Source organism: Acanthisitta chloris, unplaced genomic scaffold (genome assembly GCF_000695815.1).
Source record: "Acanthisitta chloris isolate BGI_N310 unplaced genomic scaffold, ASM69581v1 scaffold5767, whole genome shotgun sequence".
NCBI classification, from domain to species: Eukaryota; Metazoa; Chordata; class Aves; order Passeriformes; family Acanthisittidae; genus Acanthisitta; species Acanthisitta chloris.
Genome location: NW_008683061.1, coordinates 92800 through 109298, shown reverse-complemented (window position 1 = coordinate 109298; position 16499 = coordinate 92800). Strand labels below are relative to the sequence as shown.

The 16499-nt window shown below is 39.2% G+C and overlaps 1 protein-coding gene across 2 annotated transcripts in view; it reads right to left on the bottom strand.

Moving 5' to 3' along the window:
- Positions 1-4513: 4513 nt before the first annotated feature.
- SLC24A2 (solute carrier family 24 (sodium/potassium/calcium exchanger), member 2) overlaps positions 4514-16499 on the bottom strand; it is a 103459-nt gene continuing 91473 nt past the window's right edge. The window contains exons 6-9 of one of the 2 annotated variants that reach the window (XM_009078763.1): positions 14465-14593; positions 7424-7513; positions 6835-7001; positions 4514-4876 (exon numbers count right to left, since the gene is read on the bottom strand). In XM_009078763.1, coding sequence (XP_009077011.1) covers positions 4627-4876; positions 6835-7001; positions 7424-7513; positions 14465-14593 — 636 coding nt within the window. In that variant the 3' untranslated portion in view covers positions 4514-4626. The remainder of the gene's footprint in view (positions 4877-6834; positions 7002-7423; positions 7514-14464; positions 14594-16499) is intronic. The other variant, XM_009078762.1, reaches the window with a different exon arrangement.

Here is a 16499-nt window from a genome sequence, read left to right as displayed (position 1 = left end):
CTTTGTTCTAAAGTAAGTAAAACCATCTGATACAGACTCATACTTGATTCAGAACTTAAGTTATATGGACCACAAGATGCTATTTTAAGGAATTACTGCTGAAAGAAGAAGAATTAAAAAACATTGTATATCCCCTTTTTTTGCAAAATATGAAATGAAGTAAAAGACAACCAGAGAAATAATCCCTTAAAAAACACCCAAACATTAATAATATTTCTAAGCATCTATTTTTTCACAGTACTCGGATTAACTACATGGTTAACTTACTGCTTTGTGGACCTCCATATCCACACACAACAGTACCAGGAGTGACAGTGACCATAAACTACTTTACAGTAGTATATGTGGAAATTACATGGTAGGTTCATTGTCATTACAAACATCAAATGAAATCTAGATAGAATTCTTTGTCACTCACTGTGCTTTATGCTTCATGAAGTTTATGCAGCCAGCCACATCAATTGGATACATAAGCAGAAGCATACAGACACAATAGCTTGTCTGTACTACAAGAAAGCACTAGCTTTCAGTAAAATAGTTAATTTCAAATACATAGAGCTTTGCTGAAAGATTTTTCCATGTCTACATGTACTTCTTGAGGAGATCATCCTCATACCATGCTTTTTATCATACTTTTATTGCGTTTACCCTACAGATATGACCAGTGTGGCTTCTGCAGAGGGAAGGCAGCTTTTTCTTTTTCTGTATGCATGTGTCTAAAACAACAAATAGTTGTAGGACTCCAATGGTATTTTGTACCGGTGGGGCCCGTTTTTATATTTAATTTCAATCAATTTAGTGCAGAAAACCACTAAAACTGGTTACAATCTGAACCATGATCCTACTCAAACACTACCAGAAATGCCTGCCAAAAATCATGTCCAACATTGGTTCTGTTCAGATCTGATTGTGCCACAGAGAGTTGGTTATTTAACCTAAAGCTGCATTCTTACCTTACATAGTGTGTTGCCAAGCTGATGTACTGAAAACACTAAGCTAGAACAGGATCTTTATCATAACACCAATTTTTCCATTGACTATTTATTTATACCTCATAAAGATTATGCAGACAGCAGCATCAATTGAGTAAGTGAGCACAGGCATACAGGCTTCAACACCGACCAACTAGCTGTAGAATTTGGGCAGTGTGCAGGACCAGATCCCTTGTGAAGTCAGTCAGAACTTTCACTGAAGAAAACAGAAACCAAATTTTGACTTCTAGGTGTGCAATGTTCAGAAACTTTCAGGCATCCCACACTGAAACAATTCTGAACAATGAGAAACACCTTACGCTGGGAAATTTACTGTCACTGTAAAATAGAAGTGTCGTAACAAGTGGTGCGCACTTCTGGCAGCATTGAGCCTGGACAGCTCAGGGACATCCAGCCATGTCAGCACTCCAGTTTAAGACTGAACTCCTGCACAGGATAAGGGACTAAACTTCTCCCTCCATCCCATTCTTCTTTCTCTACCAGCCAGTAAGCTTTGTCTTGTAATCAAAGAGCACATCAGTGTGCAAGTATCCTTAAACAGTTTACCCCAGCCATAGAAAGCTACCTTGGTAAGTAGAACCATCATTCACAGCCAGACTCCACAGGAAACACCACACAACTGAAACCTCTCCTGTTACCTCTGGAGCTGAGCTGTCACTGACCGCAGTTATTCAGCCATTTGAAAAATGATCTGCCCAACAAGAGTCAAGGCAGAGCCATGAGGTGTCTTACTCCTGAGGGAAAAAAAATGATTTTTAATACCTCCCAAGATAAATATGTTGATAGGGACAAGCAGACACGGGAAAGAAATGAGATACATTTTCTGACAGTGTACAAATGTCATTGCAGCATGCGAGACCTTAACCCTACACATAAAATTCTTCCTTCAAGTTGTCAATGCCAGTTGTGAACTGAAATATTCCCAGTGTGTAGAGCTTTCAATCAGTTACTCTCTTCTCCCTGCCTGCCCCCAGTGGGGCAGCAGTCTCTGCTGCTGCAGCTCTCATTTAGCAGAGTACATCAGAGTGCTCTTACAGCTCTGAAGGTCAGGTAGGGCTTTTTCCTTTCCAGTTATTACACCATGCTGGCATGAAGTAAAAAAACCTAACAACAAAACAAAACAAAACAAACCCCCCAAACAAACAAAAATAATGTACTGGACAAAGATCAGACTATTGCCCTCTCCTGTTTTTTTTTTATTTGAAAGATCAGTGATTCTGGGCATCTTAGCAATTTGTAAACACCCATATACACAGCCCCATCATGATCCTGCACATGTCCCCTTTAGACCACTCTGTCTTATTCTGCTCACTTGGAATGGATGGCCTGTTTTGTGCACTGTCATCAGAAATAAAAGCATTTGGTGACTCCTCTGGAATAGATTATACTGTGGAGTCAGTTCTGTATTTTGGGACACGTCTCATTTGAGCTCAGAATTTGGGTTACAGATTTGCTTTAGCATGGTTGCTGTTCCTGTCAGTAGAGGGCACCGCAGTATGTATACACCTTCCTTTCCATCGTGTACACCCGTACGAACAATTATTACAGAGGTGAGCAGCACTATCGTTAAGACAGGTAAGGATTCTGGAGCAATGAAGGATCTTAAATACACACACAAGTTTTTGCTCCTAGTGAGAGAAGCTCACTCTAAAAAGCACTAAGAAATCTTGCAAATGTTAAGATCAAATACTGATTCTGCATGTAGACTTAATTCCATAGGACAAGATATGAGCAGCAGATATTGTAACTCCTAGTTTCCTTCCTTTTGTTAATTAGTATCTCACTTTTTTCTTCATGATATCACATAATAGTAACATTTTAGTAATTCCTAATATGATTTTTTTATTGTTTTCTCTAACATTGTTTTCTGTCAAGTCCTTACTCTCTAAGCGTATACTGTTACATAGAAACACATAAAACAGGAAAACAGTAAAGGACAACGGGGATGAGTGAGAAGCAAACAGCACAGAGCACAGAAAAACAGACAAGACAAAATGTGCTGAGCCTTCTGTTACACAGCTGTGAGTATGGCATTGCCATTGTGAGCACAATATGCATACAAAACAATGCTGAAACAGGTCACAGAAATGTACTGAAATTTCATGAACTCTAACTGCACAAAAGACTTGAACAAGCAAATGATGATTATCTGAAATAATTTCTTACCACCCATTCCAGTACTTCCATTTTTTTAAAAATCATACAAACTACAGGAAAAATGAACACTGGCTGCTTTCTCCCTCCTTGTTCTTTTGTTCTAGGTTTGGACCTTCTCCTTCTCTCAATATTTCAGTACAAGAATGTTGAATTTTCACTCCTTCCTGGACTTCTTTAGACATTCACACTTCCAGCAATAGTGAAGAATTCTCATGTAAGTTTCCTGCAGCTCCACTATATTTAAATTGTGTTTCTCCTCCTTAGTTTCAAGATTTATAACAGCAAATGTGAACTGCCCCAGCTTTGTACAGCAGCTTTGTACAGCAGCTAGGGATCTCTTCCAGCAATGCTATATGTAGCTGTGAAGGTCTTTACACTCCAAGTAATAGTGAAAGTCTGTAAAATGTATATTCATTTCAGCAATTAGGCTGCCACTTTATAACTACTTCTATTTTCTGTATGAAATACTATGCATAAGCAAATTAGCCTTTCTCTTCTGGCATGAAAAGGCAAACTCATAATCGTAACAGCATCTGAAAGCTATTGGTACTGTTGATATTGCTGCATTGGAAAAATGGTGTGTTCACATAGCTGTATGATGTCACTGCATGCTGCGTTGCTAATACAGAAGAAAGAGTATCCCCATTCTGGTCTTTGCATGTGAATGCAATGAAAATCTGCACCTGTTACAAAATGGTCAGGCATTGTGGCTCCTTCAGTGCCAGAGTTTCTGGAACCTGAAGAGTTTTGCAAGATGTAAAAAAACACCATTAGCATCCTGCTGGTTGCCTTTACAGACCTGTGATGCAGATGATCAAAACAATGATGAATTCCCTGGCTTTGCTGAAATCACATCATATAAATCCACTTATACGAAGAGACGCACAAGCTCTTCCCTGTCTGTGACTCATGCGCTTGGTCTATGCTTTCCACTTAGGAGTCTCAGCAGATTATCAGAAAAATCCCAAACCAGGGTGTGTGGGGGGTGGTGCCTCCACAAAGTTAATATTAGCATTCCCCTTAGAAGATGAGAGCTTTAAGAACTGAGCACACTGTGTCTGTGTATACTACGACAGAGAACGAGAAGTCTGTGGGTATATACCATAGGCATAGGAGAAGCAGTAACTGTCACTGTTTCCACGCGTGTGGAGCATGTCTGGTATGAGCAGAGAGGATGTTCTGCAGCAGACAAAGCAAACCTCAGTGCAGCTGGACTCAGCCCTTCATGCGTAACTGCACTGTCCAGCAGCAGTCATTCTTCAGCTCCAAGATCCACCCTTTGTATCCTTGACTTTCTTTCACTCTTATAAAATTGAGGAAGAGGAAATATACATGGGTTATTCTCATTGAAGCTTTCCACTGTGTTTCTTTTTTTTTTTTTTTTTGCTGTTTCATTTCGATATATGGATTTTTTTCTTCAATAAATATGGATGTTTTGGTTTTGGGTTTTTTTTTTGTCAAGAAACAGCATTTTCCACTAGATGGAGACAGGACACTGGATCACTTTGTCCTCCAGGAGGACACTGACAATTAGGAACACGAAATATAGCGCAAACATGAGAAGACCCAGGACTTTATTCATCCTCCACTTGCAGGAAGCAATGGAGATGATGACAAAGAGCAGCATGATGAAGAGGAGGACAATCGCACAGAACAGACCATTGCTGCTGACTGTCACTGGGGCAAAGCTGTTAATCACAGCATACAGGAGCCATGGAAGAGGAAGGCTGTTAAGAGACAGAAAAATGAATTTAGAACATTGCAGAAGTCCAGAAAGGGGCACTAGAAAATTTCTGGATACAATTAAAAATACACCCAAAGGCTTCCTGCATAAAGTGAGGCAGGAGGAGTTTCAACTTTTCAAATATGCACATAAATCTACCTTGTCAGCTTGCTCATGGTTCTTGGTGAGAACACATGCAATTCATGACCCTCACTTTTCCACCAGTTACACTGGTGAATTATATCTGCCTTGGCTGACAAACCACCTGGCATCCTGTCTGTGAGCAGGAAGACCCCTTTCATTTGTTTCTGGATTTCACACCATCTGCAGAAGAAGCTGTTTGCACTCTCTTTCCAAGAGCCTGCATGACAGCAGGGTGGTTTGCATAGAAACATCTCCTTGCCATGAAGAACCAGCACTCTGGTGCAAGGCACTACCCACAAAATTTGGCCTGCAAATGCCTTGATCCACACTTTCTGTATAAAGCATATGTTAAAATGTGAACTTCAACTGAACTTCGGCTTAATTTCTATTTCTGTGTTTGCTGTCACTGCATTTCTCATCTCTCACGCCACAGGATGAGGCAATATCCCTCTGCAAGATGTCAAGCTGAAATAAATATTTAAGCCACTGATTGCAGCTTAGCAGACTTGGAAAGCATGAAGTGAGTTGTCAGAATCTCACAGCATTCAAACTTTGAAAAAGCAACTCAAGAGAGAATAATTTATTACAGCTGCAGGACTAACTACACCAGTCTACAGCTCAATTGTGCCATTTCTGTTGTAAATATACCAGGGCTAGAGGCTGGTACAGGACAAAACCATTTCCATTGGCAGGAAGACTAAACCTTTTTTAAAAAGTAAGAAAGCAATGCAAAATGTATTTTGCAGGTCTGCTGCATAAAGATATTATTTCAAACACTTCATGCTTCTGGATTAATAGAAAAAAATGGCCCAGTTTTCCTGTTGTGTTTAAAGGTTCTGCCATTAGCTACTAGATTAAGTAAAAAACATAATTTACTATCCACTCTAACTTCAGGATCCCTTTTTGTACCTGTGCAGCTGCTGGTGTATTTTCAGCAGCAACCCCCATGATCTCTTCTACAACTAGGCTGTTTGGGACAATGGCTAGACCTGTCTTCTGTTTGTGTGATAGCAAGAAACAAGAGAGAGTGAACATATTCTCAGTGCCTCTATTCGTCGTTGAAGGTGGGAATAAAGACAGTTTGTCTGTGTATTTCCTGCACATTTTTGAAACACTGAGGCACAGATTACATTATTTCTGGATGTGATCCACCTTGGTCTCAAAAGGTAAAAATGGAATTTGAATTCCAACCTCATGCCACACATCATCATCCTAAAGATGTCATGAAGGAGCAGAGTGTAAATAGCAAATTTCTACATGATCTCCTGTAGCTTCACATTGTCAGAGCTATGTAAAGGATCCTTTTTGTCAACAAAGAATTGGTTTGTAATTTGGGGCTTGTCAGGTATATAAAAAAACCACGTATCAACAGCAGCCTAAACAAGCTACATGGGACAATGATATTATTTTGTCATTACAGCAAACATGTTGAATACTGCAGAGGGAATGAATTCTTCCTGACCATCATTTATAAAGAAAGTTCTAGTAAAAGCACAATGTGTGGTAACAGAAAGCAAACAGCAATCTGACAGAAGGACAAAAAGCCTTGAAATTCATGCTCTTGCACACTCTTTTAAGTGCTATTTACTTGCCTAGGCACCTCTGTGATGTATTGAAGAGCAAATTAGATAACAAATTTGTAACAATTCTGTCCTGCAGATGCCTATAAACTTCAGAGCACTTGCCACAGTAACACTCACTGCATATTTGTATCACTCTGCTTTTTAAGGGTCGCTTGTTGTGGGCAACACCAAGACAATGTGGTAAGGACAAAAGACTTATTTACAATAGATAAAATTTTCCTACTGTAGGACTTACCCCACTGTGATGTCAAATATGTTGCTTCCAACAGAACTGGATACAGCCATGTCCCCCAGACCTTTACGTGCTACAATAACACTGGTAATAAGGTCGGGAATAGATGTGCCAGCAGCCAGAATAGTCAATCCCATGATTTCTTCACTAATACCAATGGTCTCTCCAACCTAAAAGATTTAAGCAAAGACAGGAGTGTCCAGCAGTGAAGAAATGTTTTCTGCTGTAAACCTGTTTAACTAGGAATATAATCTTGGACCTTGACAACTAGCTTGGAGAATAACTCATTTTCACAGATCTTCACATGTATCAGGAGAAAGATAAGACTGTCAAATACAACCATAAGGTATTGACAGGCGGTTGCTCGTGACTCCAATGTTACAAGAATGATCAAGTCCTGTGGTCATGACAATCACAGCTCTCTGAACTGCTTTCCATTTAGTGAGTAGTGATTTACTTCATCCATGGTTGCAAGTCCTAAAATAAAGCACTACTCAGCATGACATAGATGATGGACTCTGATTCTAAATGATCTCTCACAGTGCAAAACATAATGCAGGGCTTTTATTTTGTACCAGTATCAACTCCTTACCTGGTGTGCCCACCAGACCATTAAGTAAGAAAAGAATGCAATCCAGCTGATAGCGCCAAAAAATGTGATAGGAAAAAATTTCCGTGATGTCTGAAACAGAAACAAAGAGAAACAGTGAAAACCCATGTGGAAGACTGACATTCTGTACTCTTATTTATGTCTCAAAATAAGAATGCCTTCCCATTTTTTTTTTTCTGATGACCTGTTCTGACCAACAATTCTGATTGATCAAACTATATGTCAAGAAAGGTAAGAAACTGACTCCCTACACTGGTATATACTTACCTATGCTTTGTTCTTCCAATCGGTTCAGTCACAAAATAAGATTTTCTAACAACTTGTATGAATGGTAAGTTAACATTACCATTGGTAACAACAAGAATGAATCTTGTTCTGTTATGCTGCAGTTTGCATAGGTGTTTACCTGACCAGTAGTTTGACTTCTAAATACATTAATAACTTCATGCTTATTCAGAATGAATGTTTTCAAATTGCGAAACAGGGTACTCATACCTCTCCACACATCAATAACTTTGTGCAACACCTTTCACAGTCAGTATAACAAAGTGCCATATGACAGAGTTAAAAACATGCATATTTAGAATTTACTGCAGCATTTATTTTTCTTGTGAAAACTACAGACCTTCTCAAATAGAACACAAGATACACTAAGAACATATTTTCCATGCTTTGTTTTGTAGGGGAGTTTGCTATAACAACATGCAAAACACACTGTGAGGCCCTTCAATGAAATAAAAACTCTCTGTAACACTAGAGAAACTTAATTTTCATTTTCGCTGTCTCCCACACTAATGTCAAATTTTCAATAGGTAGTGTTCTTGCAGCCAGTGAATGGGTTGTATTTGGATTAATGATTTATTTTGGTTTCTGGTCTTTCCAATCTTTTGCATCTTCCATATTTCCTATTGATTAACTAGGTCTATGTAACAAAAAGAGATTAAGTACTAAAGGAAGGAAACATGACTGCAGTACTACACCCAGCAATCACTATCTAAATCAAATTAGTATACAGAATTAAATTTGTACTGTGAATGAATTCTACCAGTCTTGAATGAAACCACAGTCTTATGGAAATTGACCTTCTGAACACAGATCCTTACCCTGGATGATTTCTGACACGTGACTAGCAGAGTCCTACAAATTTTCATGAATAACCACTAGGACTCTGCCTATGGAATAACTTGTACCACTTCGAATACCTGTTCCAGCTGCTGCTCAGTCTTGCCTTACTTTTCCCTGTTAGGCCCTTGCTAAATCCACTTCTACTCCCAAATTTTAGTGCCCCTCTCCACTGCAGGTCATGATACTGCTGCACCAGGAGACGACTTAGCCCGTAGATCATTCCTAGGTGTTGGGACTAGACAGGACTGCACGGTTGTCCCTGAATGTCACTTTTGGAGAGAAAATACTATTTGGATTTTGACAATTCAGCTTACTCAAGCCATGATAAAGACCTCTTCTTTTCAGGGAGTTTACAGAGCTGCACATTCAGCTTTTCTTGTATAATGAGACACAAGAGGCATTAGGGAACAGCTTTGCATTTAGAAACTGATCAGCATGGGTGGCTGTGGACTAAGAGGTGATCAGTGAACTGGGCTGACCACTACAGCTGATCATGCAGGAATGTCACTGTCTTTTGTCAGCTGAACCAGAAAACAGTGAGGCTGGTCTGCAGCTCAGTGAAACTGTGTAGACTCTTTCTGTTGATGTAACTGGAATTAGATCAGGCCATTACTGATGGGAAAATGATAAAGTCAGCAATGGCAATTGTGCACACTCATCTACGGGATGGGACAAAAAGAAAGTCCATACTTGCTCCAGAAGCAGGTGCAGCTGTAGGCTATGCTACAGAGCATTTACTCACTCCCTGTGTGCACTTTGCATAATTACTGCATGTCCCCCTGAAAACTGAGCTATACTACTCCACAACTCAACTACTCCACAACTCGTAGGAACACACATTAAAAATGGTACAGATTTAACAACACTTGTAGAGAGATGAAGCACCTTTCCTATGGGGAAAGACTGAGAGAACTGGGATTGTTCATCCTGCAAAAGAGAAGGCTTCGGGATGACCTAGCTGAGGCTTTCCAGTAGCTGAAGGGAGCCTACAAGGAAGATGGAGAGAAACTATTTGCAAGGGCATTTAGTGACAGGACAGGGAGGAATGGCTTCAAACTGAAAGAGAGTAGGTTTAGATTAGCTATTAGGGAGAAATTTTTTACTGTGAGAGTAAGGCATTGGGATAGGCTGCCCAGAGGGGTTGTGCATGCCCCATCCCTGCAAGTGTTCAAGGCCAGGTTGGATGGAGCTCTGGGGAACCTGGTCTAGTGGAAGGTGTCCTTGCCTATGGCTGGGGGTTTAGAACTAGGGATTTTTAAGGCCCTTTCCAACCCAAGACATTCTATGATTCTAAATTTCCACATATATAAATAACTGAACTTTTGTTGGAGTAAGAAAATCAGTCCAGCATGTGTTTCAAATGAATTACCTGTAAATATAGGCATAAATAGACACAACAGCACCTGGCAACATCCTTTTCATATAAATTCCACTACTGCCACAAGCACTGTTTCTTCTAGAACTGCCCAGGGTACTTTGATCTGTTTCTGAACTGCTTCTTAACTCTTCACTGAGCAGATCTACTTTTTCAAAATAGAGTTCTAAATTTCTATCAAATCAGAAAACCTGACAATGAGATTATAATGTTTAAACTTACTCAGATGGACTTTTAAGTTTAAAATAAAAAGTTTATATGCATTGGAGGACAGAAGACCTTAGTCTGAAAAGGAACACAATTTGAAAGGAACACAAAGATGGCTGTTAAAATAGTAGTCTGACACCAATGGGAGCAGAATTGAGTCTGATAGGGATAAGTGAATCCAAATAGCAATTTCCTTAAAAAAACCTAAACAGCTTGCACTTTTTCTCACCATTCTTAGTAGCTAACTCTTTCAACTTCTAGCATTTTTCATCTTCCTTGTAAAAACTGGGATTTTTTGGCCAACACACATGGTGAGCAAGATGCTGAAGCAATAGACTTGATGCAGCTGGTCACAAAATCTACACAGAGTACCTTATAGCAATGCAATTTGAATGGTCACTAGACAACACTCAAGATATAAACATACATCGGCTTATACAAAACTAATACATCAGGAGTTGTGCTGGCCAGTAGCAACTCTCTGTTAGTGCAAATACACACACCAAATGTTTCTTGCAAAACAAGGAGACATTGCCTATCTGAGTTAGACATCCAAGGAATTCGGATGGCTAGGAATTACAAGCCAGTAACTTTGCAGCATGTGTACTCCTCGACTGTCTTAGCTAATCCTCTCCCACTAAAATTAACTGATAAGCAGCAGTTCAAGACTAAGAGTACTTTAATAGGCTTAACACTTTAATTACCTGTTTATAAAGGGGGAATGCAAACTCAGAGAGGACAAAATTTGAAGCTTGTACATTTTACAGGTGCTGAAATCAAGAACGGACTCCAGAGATGCTCTTATCTAATTTGCATACAGATGAAAACTTTAAAAATTTGTAATGAGAATGCTTATTCTTTTTTGCATGCTGGATTTTATTTCCAGAGTATAATATTAATCATGATTGTTTTGTAACTAATGACAGCATTCTTCTGAGATTTAGCTCATTGTAACTCCATAGCTCTTTGAAATATAGAGAACTGTCAATTCTAAGCATTTTCCTAGAAGATTTAGTCAGAGACACCAGACAGCAATACTTCTCTCCACCATTTTTGGTAGCTGTTGTGATGGTTGCCTTGTAAAGACAGAGTGCCTAGTTTATTACCACTTGGCTCTCACTGGTAACAGGCAAATTAGAAAAGTCATGGCTCATTCAGTTCATATGCTATTTTCCTTTAACAAAAGGGAAAGAATTTTGTAGTTTTACTGTAGATTGGACGGATTGGCACTGTTCCTGTCTATCAGCAACCTTCAGGATGTTTTTCTTGATACATTTCTCTATTTATTTCATGCCAGTGTCTGAAAAACAGGACTTCAAGTAGCAAAAAATGATACAAGTATGAAGTTTTTTCTCCTAAGATCTTGATCCTGAAATGTAATGAGTGCTTAATAATTTGCAAGGTAACTGTCTCAATTTTAGCCACTACTATTACCAACATCTTTAACCTGAATGATTCATATGTTGGACTCATTCATAAATTTATCTGCATTGCAAAGTTTGATTTTCCTTTCACGCTTAACAGTGCTTAACTCTGATTACTCAGAACCTACTCCTCTAACTTGGATCTGTGCAGGAACATGTCGTCTTTGTCCCCTTGGTAACAGTGCATCTCTGTATGGCAACAAGAGTTCATGGGAATTGTAGCTCTTTGTTTCTAACGGGAATTTGCAGAGATACAACAAACTCCCCCATATGGGTCCAGTGACAGCAGGACTGGAGCCCTGATAGACATTTTTCTGGCCTGTAATGCAAAGGGTTGGACAATGGAGTAAGGTTATAACAAAAGAGATGGTGTTCAATATCTGCTCCTGATCCACTGGGGCACCTTGGCCACATAATTTTTCTTTCAATCTTCCAACATCCATTACTGCAGGAGGTGGAGAGCTATGTATGTGACCTTTACAGACCCACTGGGGAAATAAGCTATTAGGACTGGAAAATTACCTGTTATTGTTCAAAACACCTGAACAAAAGCTCAGGCACAAAACTCCCCAAGGGCACACCTACCTCTGGGATACTGCCAGCAGCATTACTGATGCTATAGTAAGGGGTTTAATGTATACTGGCTTAAGGTGAGCAGGTGTTATTAAGGCACTAAACACATTAAAACATGTCAGCTAGTGAATCAACTGAGAGATGAACTAATGCATAATATACACTAAGTATATAAAAATCTGCATATGTGTATGCCAGAGCATAACAAGGCAGCAGGATTTGGATAACTTTAGAATCAGAGACTTTGTCTATGAAATAATTTTTCTAGAGCTTCTGGGTTTCATGGAGCTAAATATAGTTTGGCATAGTACAAGTAAATGCAGGCAAACCATTTACATTATGTAGAGATAAAATATATGTTAGAAAAGAGACTCCAGGAGGAAAGAAGAATGTGTTTTTTGAAAAGTGGACACCCATAGAGGATGCCAAAGACTCCATATGGTCTTTCAAATCAGTATACAGCACATAAATGTTCACTTTATACATCCACATGCTAACCTGAGCATCCTGATGCAGAATTTGGGTTACCACACTTGTAAATCAAGCTCCTAACAGCAGAGCTACATACAAAATCTATTTAAATATTATTTTAGGTTTGCTTTAACTTTTGCCTCATGGATTTCATGGAAAGTTGTTTTCTGATGCACATGCTGAGCTGTGATATTGGGCTTTGTTTTTGTTACAAAGGGATTAGTGAGGATGACACACAGGCATATGTGAGAATATTTTAGAGACACACTAATGAAGCATCCTTGAAATGTTAGATAGTTTGTGCAACCATCTGGTTAATTCTTTGACAGCAATGTTCAAAGTAAGCAGCTTGTCATGCTGATACAGCCTGTTACCTCTTCTGTTAATACTACATCTCTTTTCTGCTGTATAAAAAACTGCCCCTTTCAGTGAATGAAGTTTTAAAACTCTGTTGTCCAGTGACATATGTGGCATATACAACTGTGCTCATCTTTTGTGTTATGGCAGGGTATTTTAGGTGCAGGATGTCAGCATGCCACTTTTGTTGTGAACAATACTGGTGTTAACAATCACACACATCACACAGTTGCACCAACTTGTTGAGATATTCATATTCCAGAACTATTATTTACAAAACTGTTCTCATTTGTGCAGTACAGAATACTGGATAACACTACAAGTCTATCGATGGTAACTTCAGATTTTCAAACTTCAAAATAATGGACATATCATGTCTTGCTCATTTCAGAGCAAATTATGAACAAACAATTACAGGGATGATTTTAAATGATAAAAGGAGGACATAAATACAGAAATAAACAACCTTGAAATTAATACAGTATGCTTTCTGTGTTAACAAACTAAAATGCTTACCAGACTTGTTTGAAATCTTTAAGAAAAGAAAGCTTAAAGATTGAAAGGGAAAATGTCACCATATAGCCTTTGAGAAAACTTTATCTTAAAACAAACCAGAGATATGATTTTACCTTCTTTCTTACATGAATGACAGTATTTCAGTGTGTGGGATGGGAGTTTTTCAGTGTGTGTGAGGAGGAAAAAAGAATTCAGGGTGTTGATTTGTAACCTTACATACTGCAAACCCCTCTGTTGCAGCAGTTTTACACCTGTTTTTGATCCAGAAAGGAAAGTAGATCAAAACACTACTAAAGTTGTTTTTTTTCCAGCTCTTGTCTTTCTCCCTTTTGCTTTCCATGAGCCTTTCCAGTCAGGTATATATGAGTATAAAAGTGATAAAACTTGGTAACTTGTCACCGTAAGTCCTTTATTGTTAGTCTTCAAGCTGAGTTTGGGACAAAACTAGCAAGTATTTTACACTTGAAGGGACTTATGGAATTTGTCCTAGTATGAAAATTACAAGATTATGAGTAGAAGACAAAGGTCTAGTAGAACATGAATTTAAGAGAAATATGTATCATTATGTTTGAACAACAGAGTTGTTTAGACAGTCCAAATATTTCTAGTTCTACCCTTCAGGGCACTGCAGGTGGACAGACTTGTTCAGCACTTACGTGATATTCAGTAGACATTCAGGAATACAGATGTGAAGGCCCCAAAGAAGTTCTCAGTCTGTTCACTACATGTCATAAAGTATTAGTGAATACAAATTACAATCCTCATAGACCTATTACCAACCAGTTGCCCATATGCACCCCTTTGCCATTTGAAGATTTGAAGACTGATGCTGTGACCTCTTTTTCAAAGAAGAAACTATTTAAAAATCCCATTAGCTCTATTTTTACACAAATCCACTGCAGTCTTTTTTTGGCATTTAGCTAGACAGCCACCCTTTTGTGCAGAACACATTGACTTACAACAACAGCTACTTACAGGCTTTCTAACGTCTGGGAGCGTAACCCACAGTGGAAAAACAATGGGAAAGAGAAGAAGATAGGTGAACTGCTTGCGTGGGGTTTCAGGCCATGCCAGGCTGAGAGGCTGGTCATCATCCTCTTCATTCTGTAAGAAAAGCCGCAGTGAGAATATCAAAGTGGATGCACGAGGTTAGGGATTTTTTCAAAAGGAGTTTCAAGGACTGTGTTGTGTTCCAGTGAGAACTATAGGGTCTGAAAACATTGCATCAACACTACTCCTACCTAACAACATTAGCTAGGACACAGCAAAAAAAAATTTGGCTAGACTGTGAGCTATCCCGGTCGCACAGGCTCCCTAAGGATGTCCATTTGTGGCTATGTTGACAGTAAGGTACCTCCCTTGGGATGCACAGAGTAGAGTTGTGCCTTCCCCTTTGTGCCTCTGACAAGTGTTCCCACAGGCTCTTCCTTGGGATGTGAGCTAGTCTAGCCAGGGATGAAGACTTGTCTCGGCTGCATCAAGCCTGGCCACATAGATGAGAGAGAGAGTGGGACAGAGAATGTGTACATGTGTACACACACACACACACACACACACACACACACACACACACACAAATATGAAAATAAATAGAAATATATGTGCATATAGATGTATACATATATCTAACTCTTTAAGCTTTTGTGAGTAACTTAAAAAGCTACTATTATATATATATATATGCGTATATATGCACGTGTATATACATATGTATGTGTTGTCTTGTTGATAGGATCATAGGGCAATTCAGGCTGGAAGGCACCTGTGGAGCTCCACTGCTAAGCTGGTGGGGTCAGACTGGGCTGCTCAGGGCTCTGCCTAGTCAACCTATGAGACCACTAAGAATGGAGATGGCACAACCTCTCTGGGTCCCAACACCATGCAGGGCTGTCCACATGAGGTAAAGGCTTCTCCTTAACTCCAACCAAAGGCTCTTGCGTTGAGACCAGCCACAGCACAGCAGTGTTCTTAACAACTTGGTGCTAAAACTAAAGACATTCCTCTGCTATTCTGTAGCTCATTTTCACATCAAGCTCTAGACTCCATGTATGTGTAAGCTGCCCACCTGTCATTTCTATTACAGAGCAGGTGTACAGGAACCCTCTCCTATGACAGAAACCACTTGACTGCCACACACTTCTCTTTCCTTAGGCTGCTTCTGCCAATAAAATGGAGCACTCTCAGACTAATGAGGAAGCAAGTAAAGTGGGCATGATTTGGTCTTTTTCATGAATGCATTAAAATAACTTTTGAACTTTGAACATAGGTAGGCAATGTCTCCAAAACTGCACATAGATCTAACATATACCACAGAATAAGGCAACTGAAAACTGGGACTAAACAGTTCTTTCACACAGATGTGGGTAATGCACACTCTGTTAAACCTGTGGAAAGATTCCTAGAGAGCTCAGTGAAAGCTAAAAAAGTCTGAAAAAGAGCACCGAGGGAAAACTGCTTGAAAGCATGAGAGGTATATAACAACTTCTTCGTGTAGTGTTCTTGTTTTTTTTTGTGTTGAAAAGATAATAATGGAGACCTCTTTGCAATATGTATGTTGCTCTTCCTGTAGGTTTGTTATTGATTTCTTTTCAGTTTTAGCCCTGTCATAAGATTGTTTACATAAACCTTACAACAATGCCATATGAAGTAATCATTTGAACGACCACATCAGTTATTTTTTTCTAAGCAAAATAGTGATGAAATGTCACCATATGTTGATATTGTTCATCACATTTTCTACGTACTGCCCATTTTGATTGAAGAACTGGTTTTAATTATTCCACTATTATGAACTTTTGAATTGTTTGACTACCTAGCTACCTGAACTGACCGGTACCTGCAGAAACAAGCCCAACTCTTAGCTCAGGCCCTTTCACTATGGTAGTATCACCTGACACTAGTGGACTGGAAGCAAATCCCTATTTACCTCTTGACATATTGTCAGGTTCCACCTACTTTTGAGTTATGTGTTTGTGTCAAGAGAAGACAATAAACCTTACACCTTGAGAAA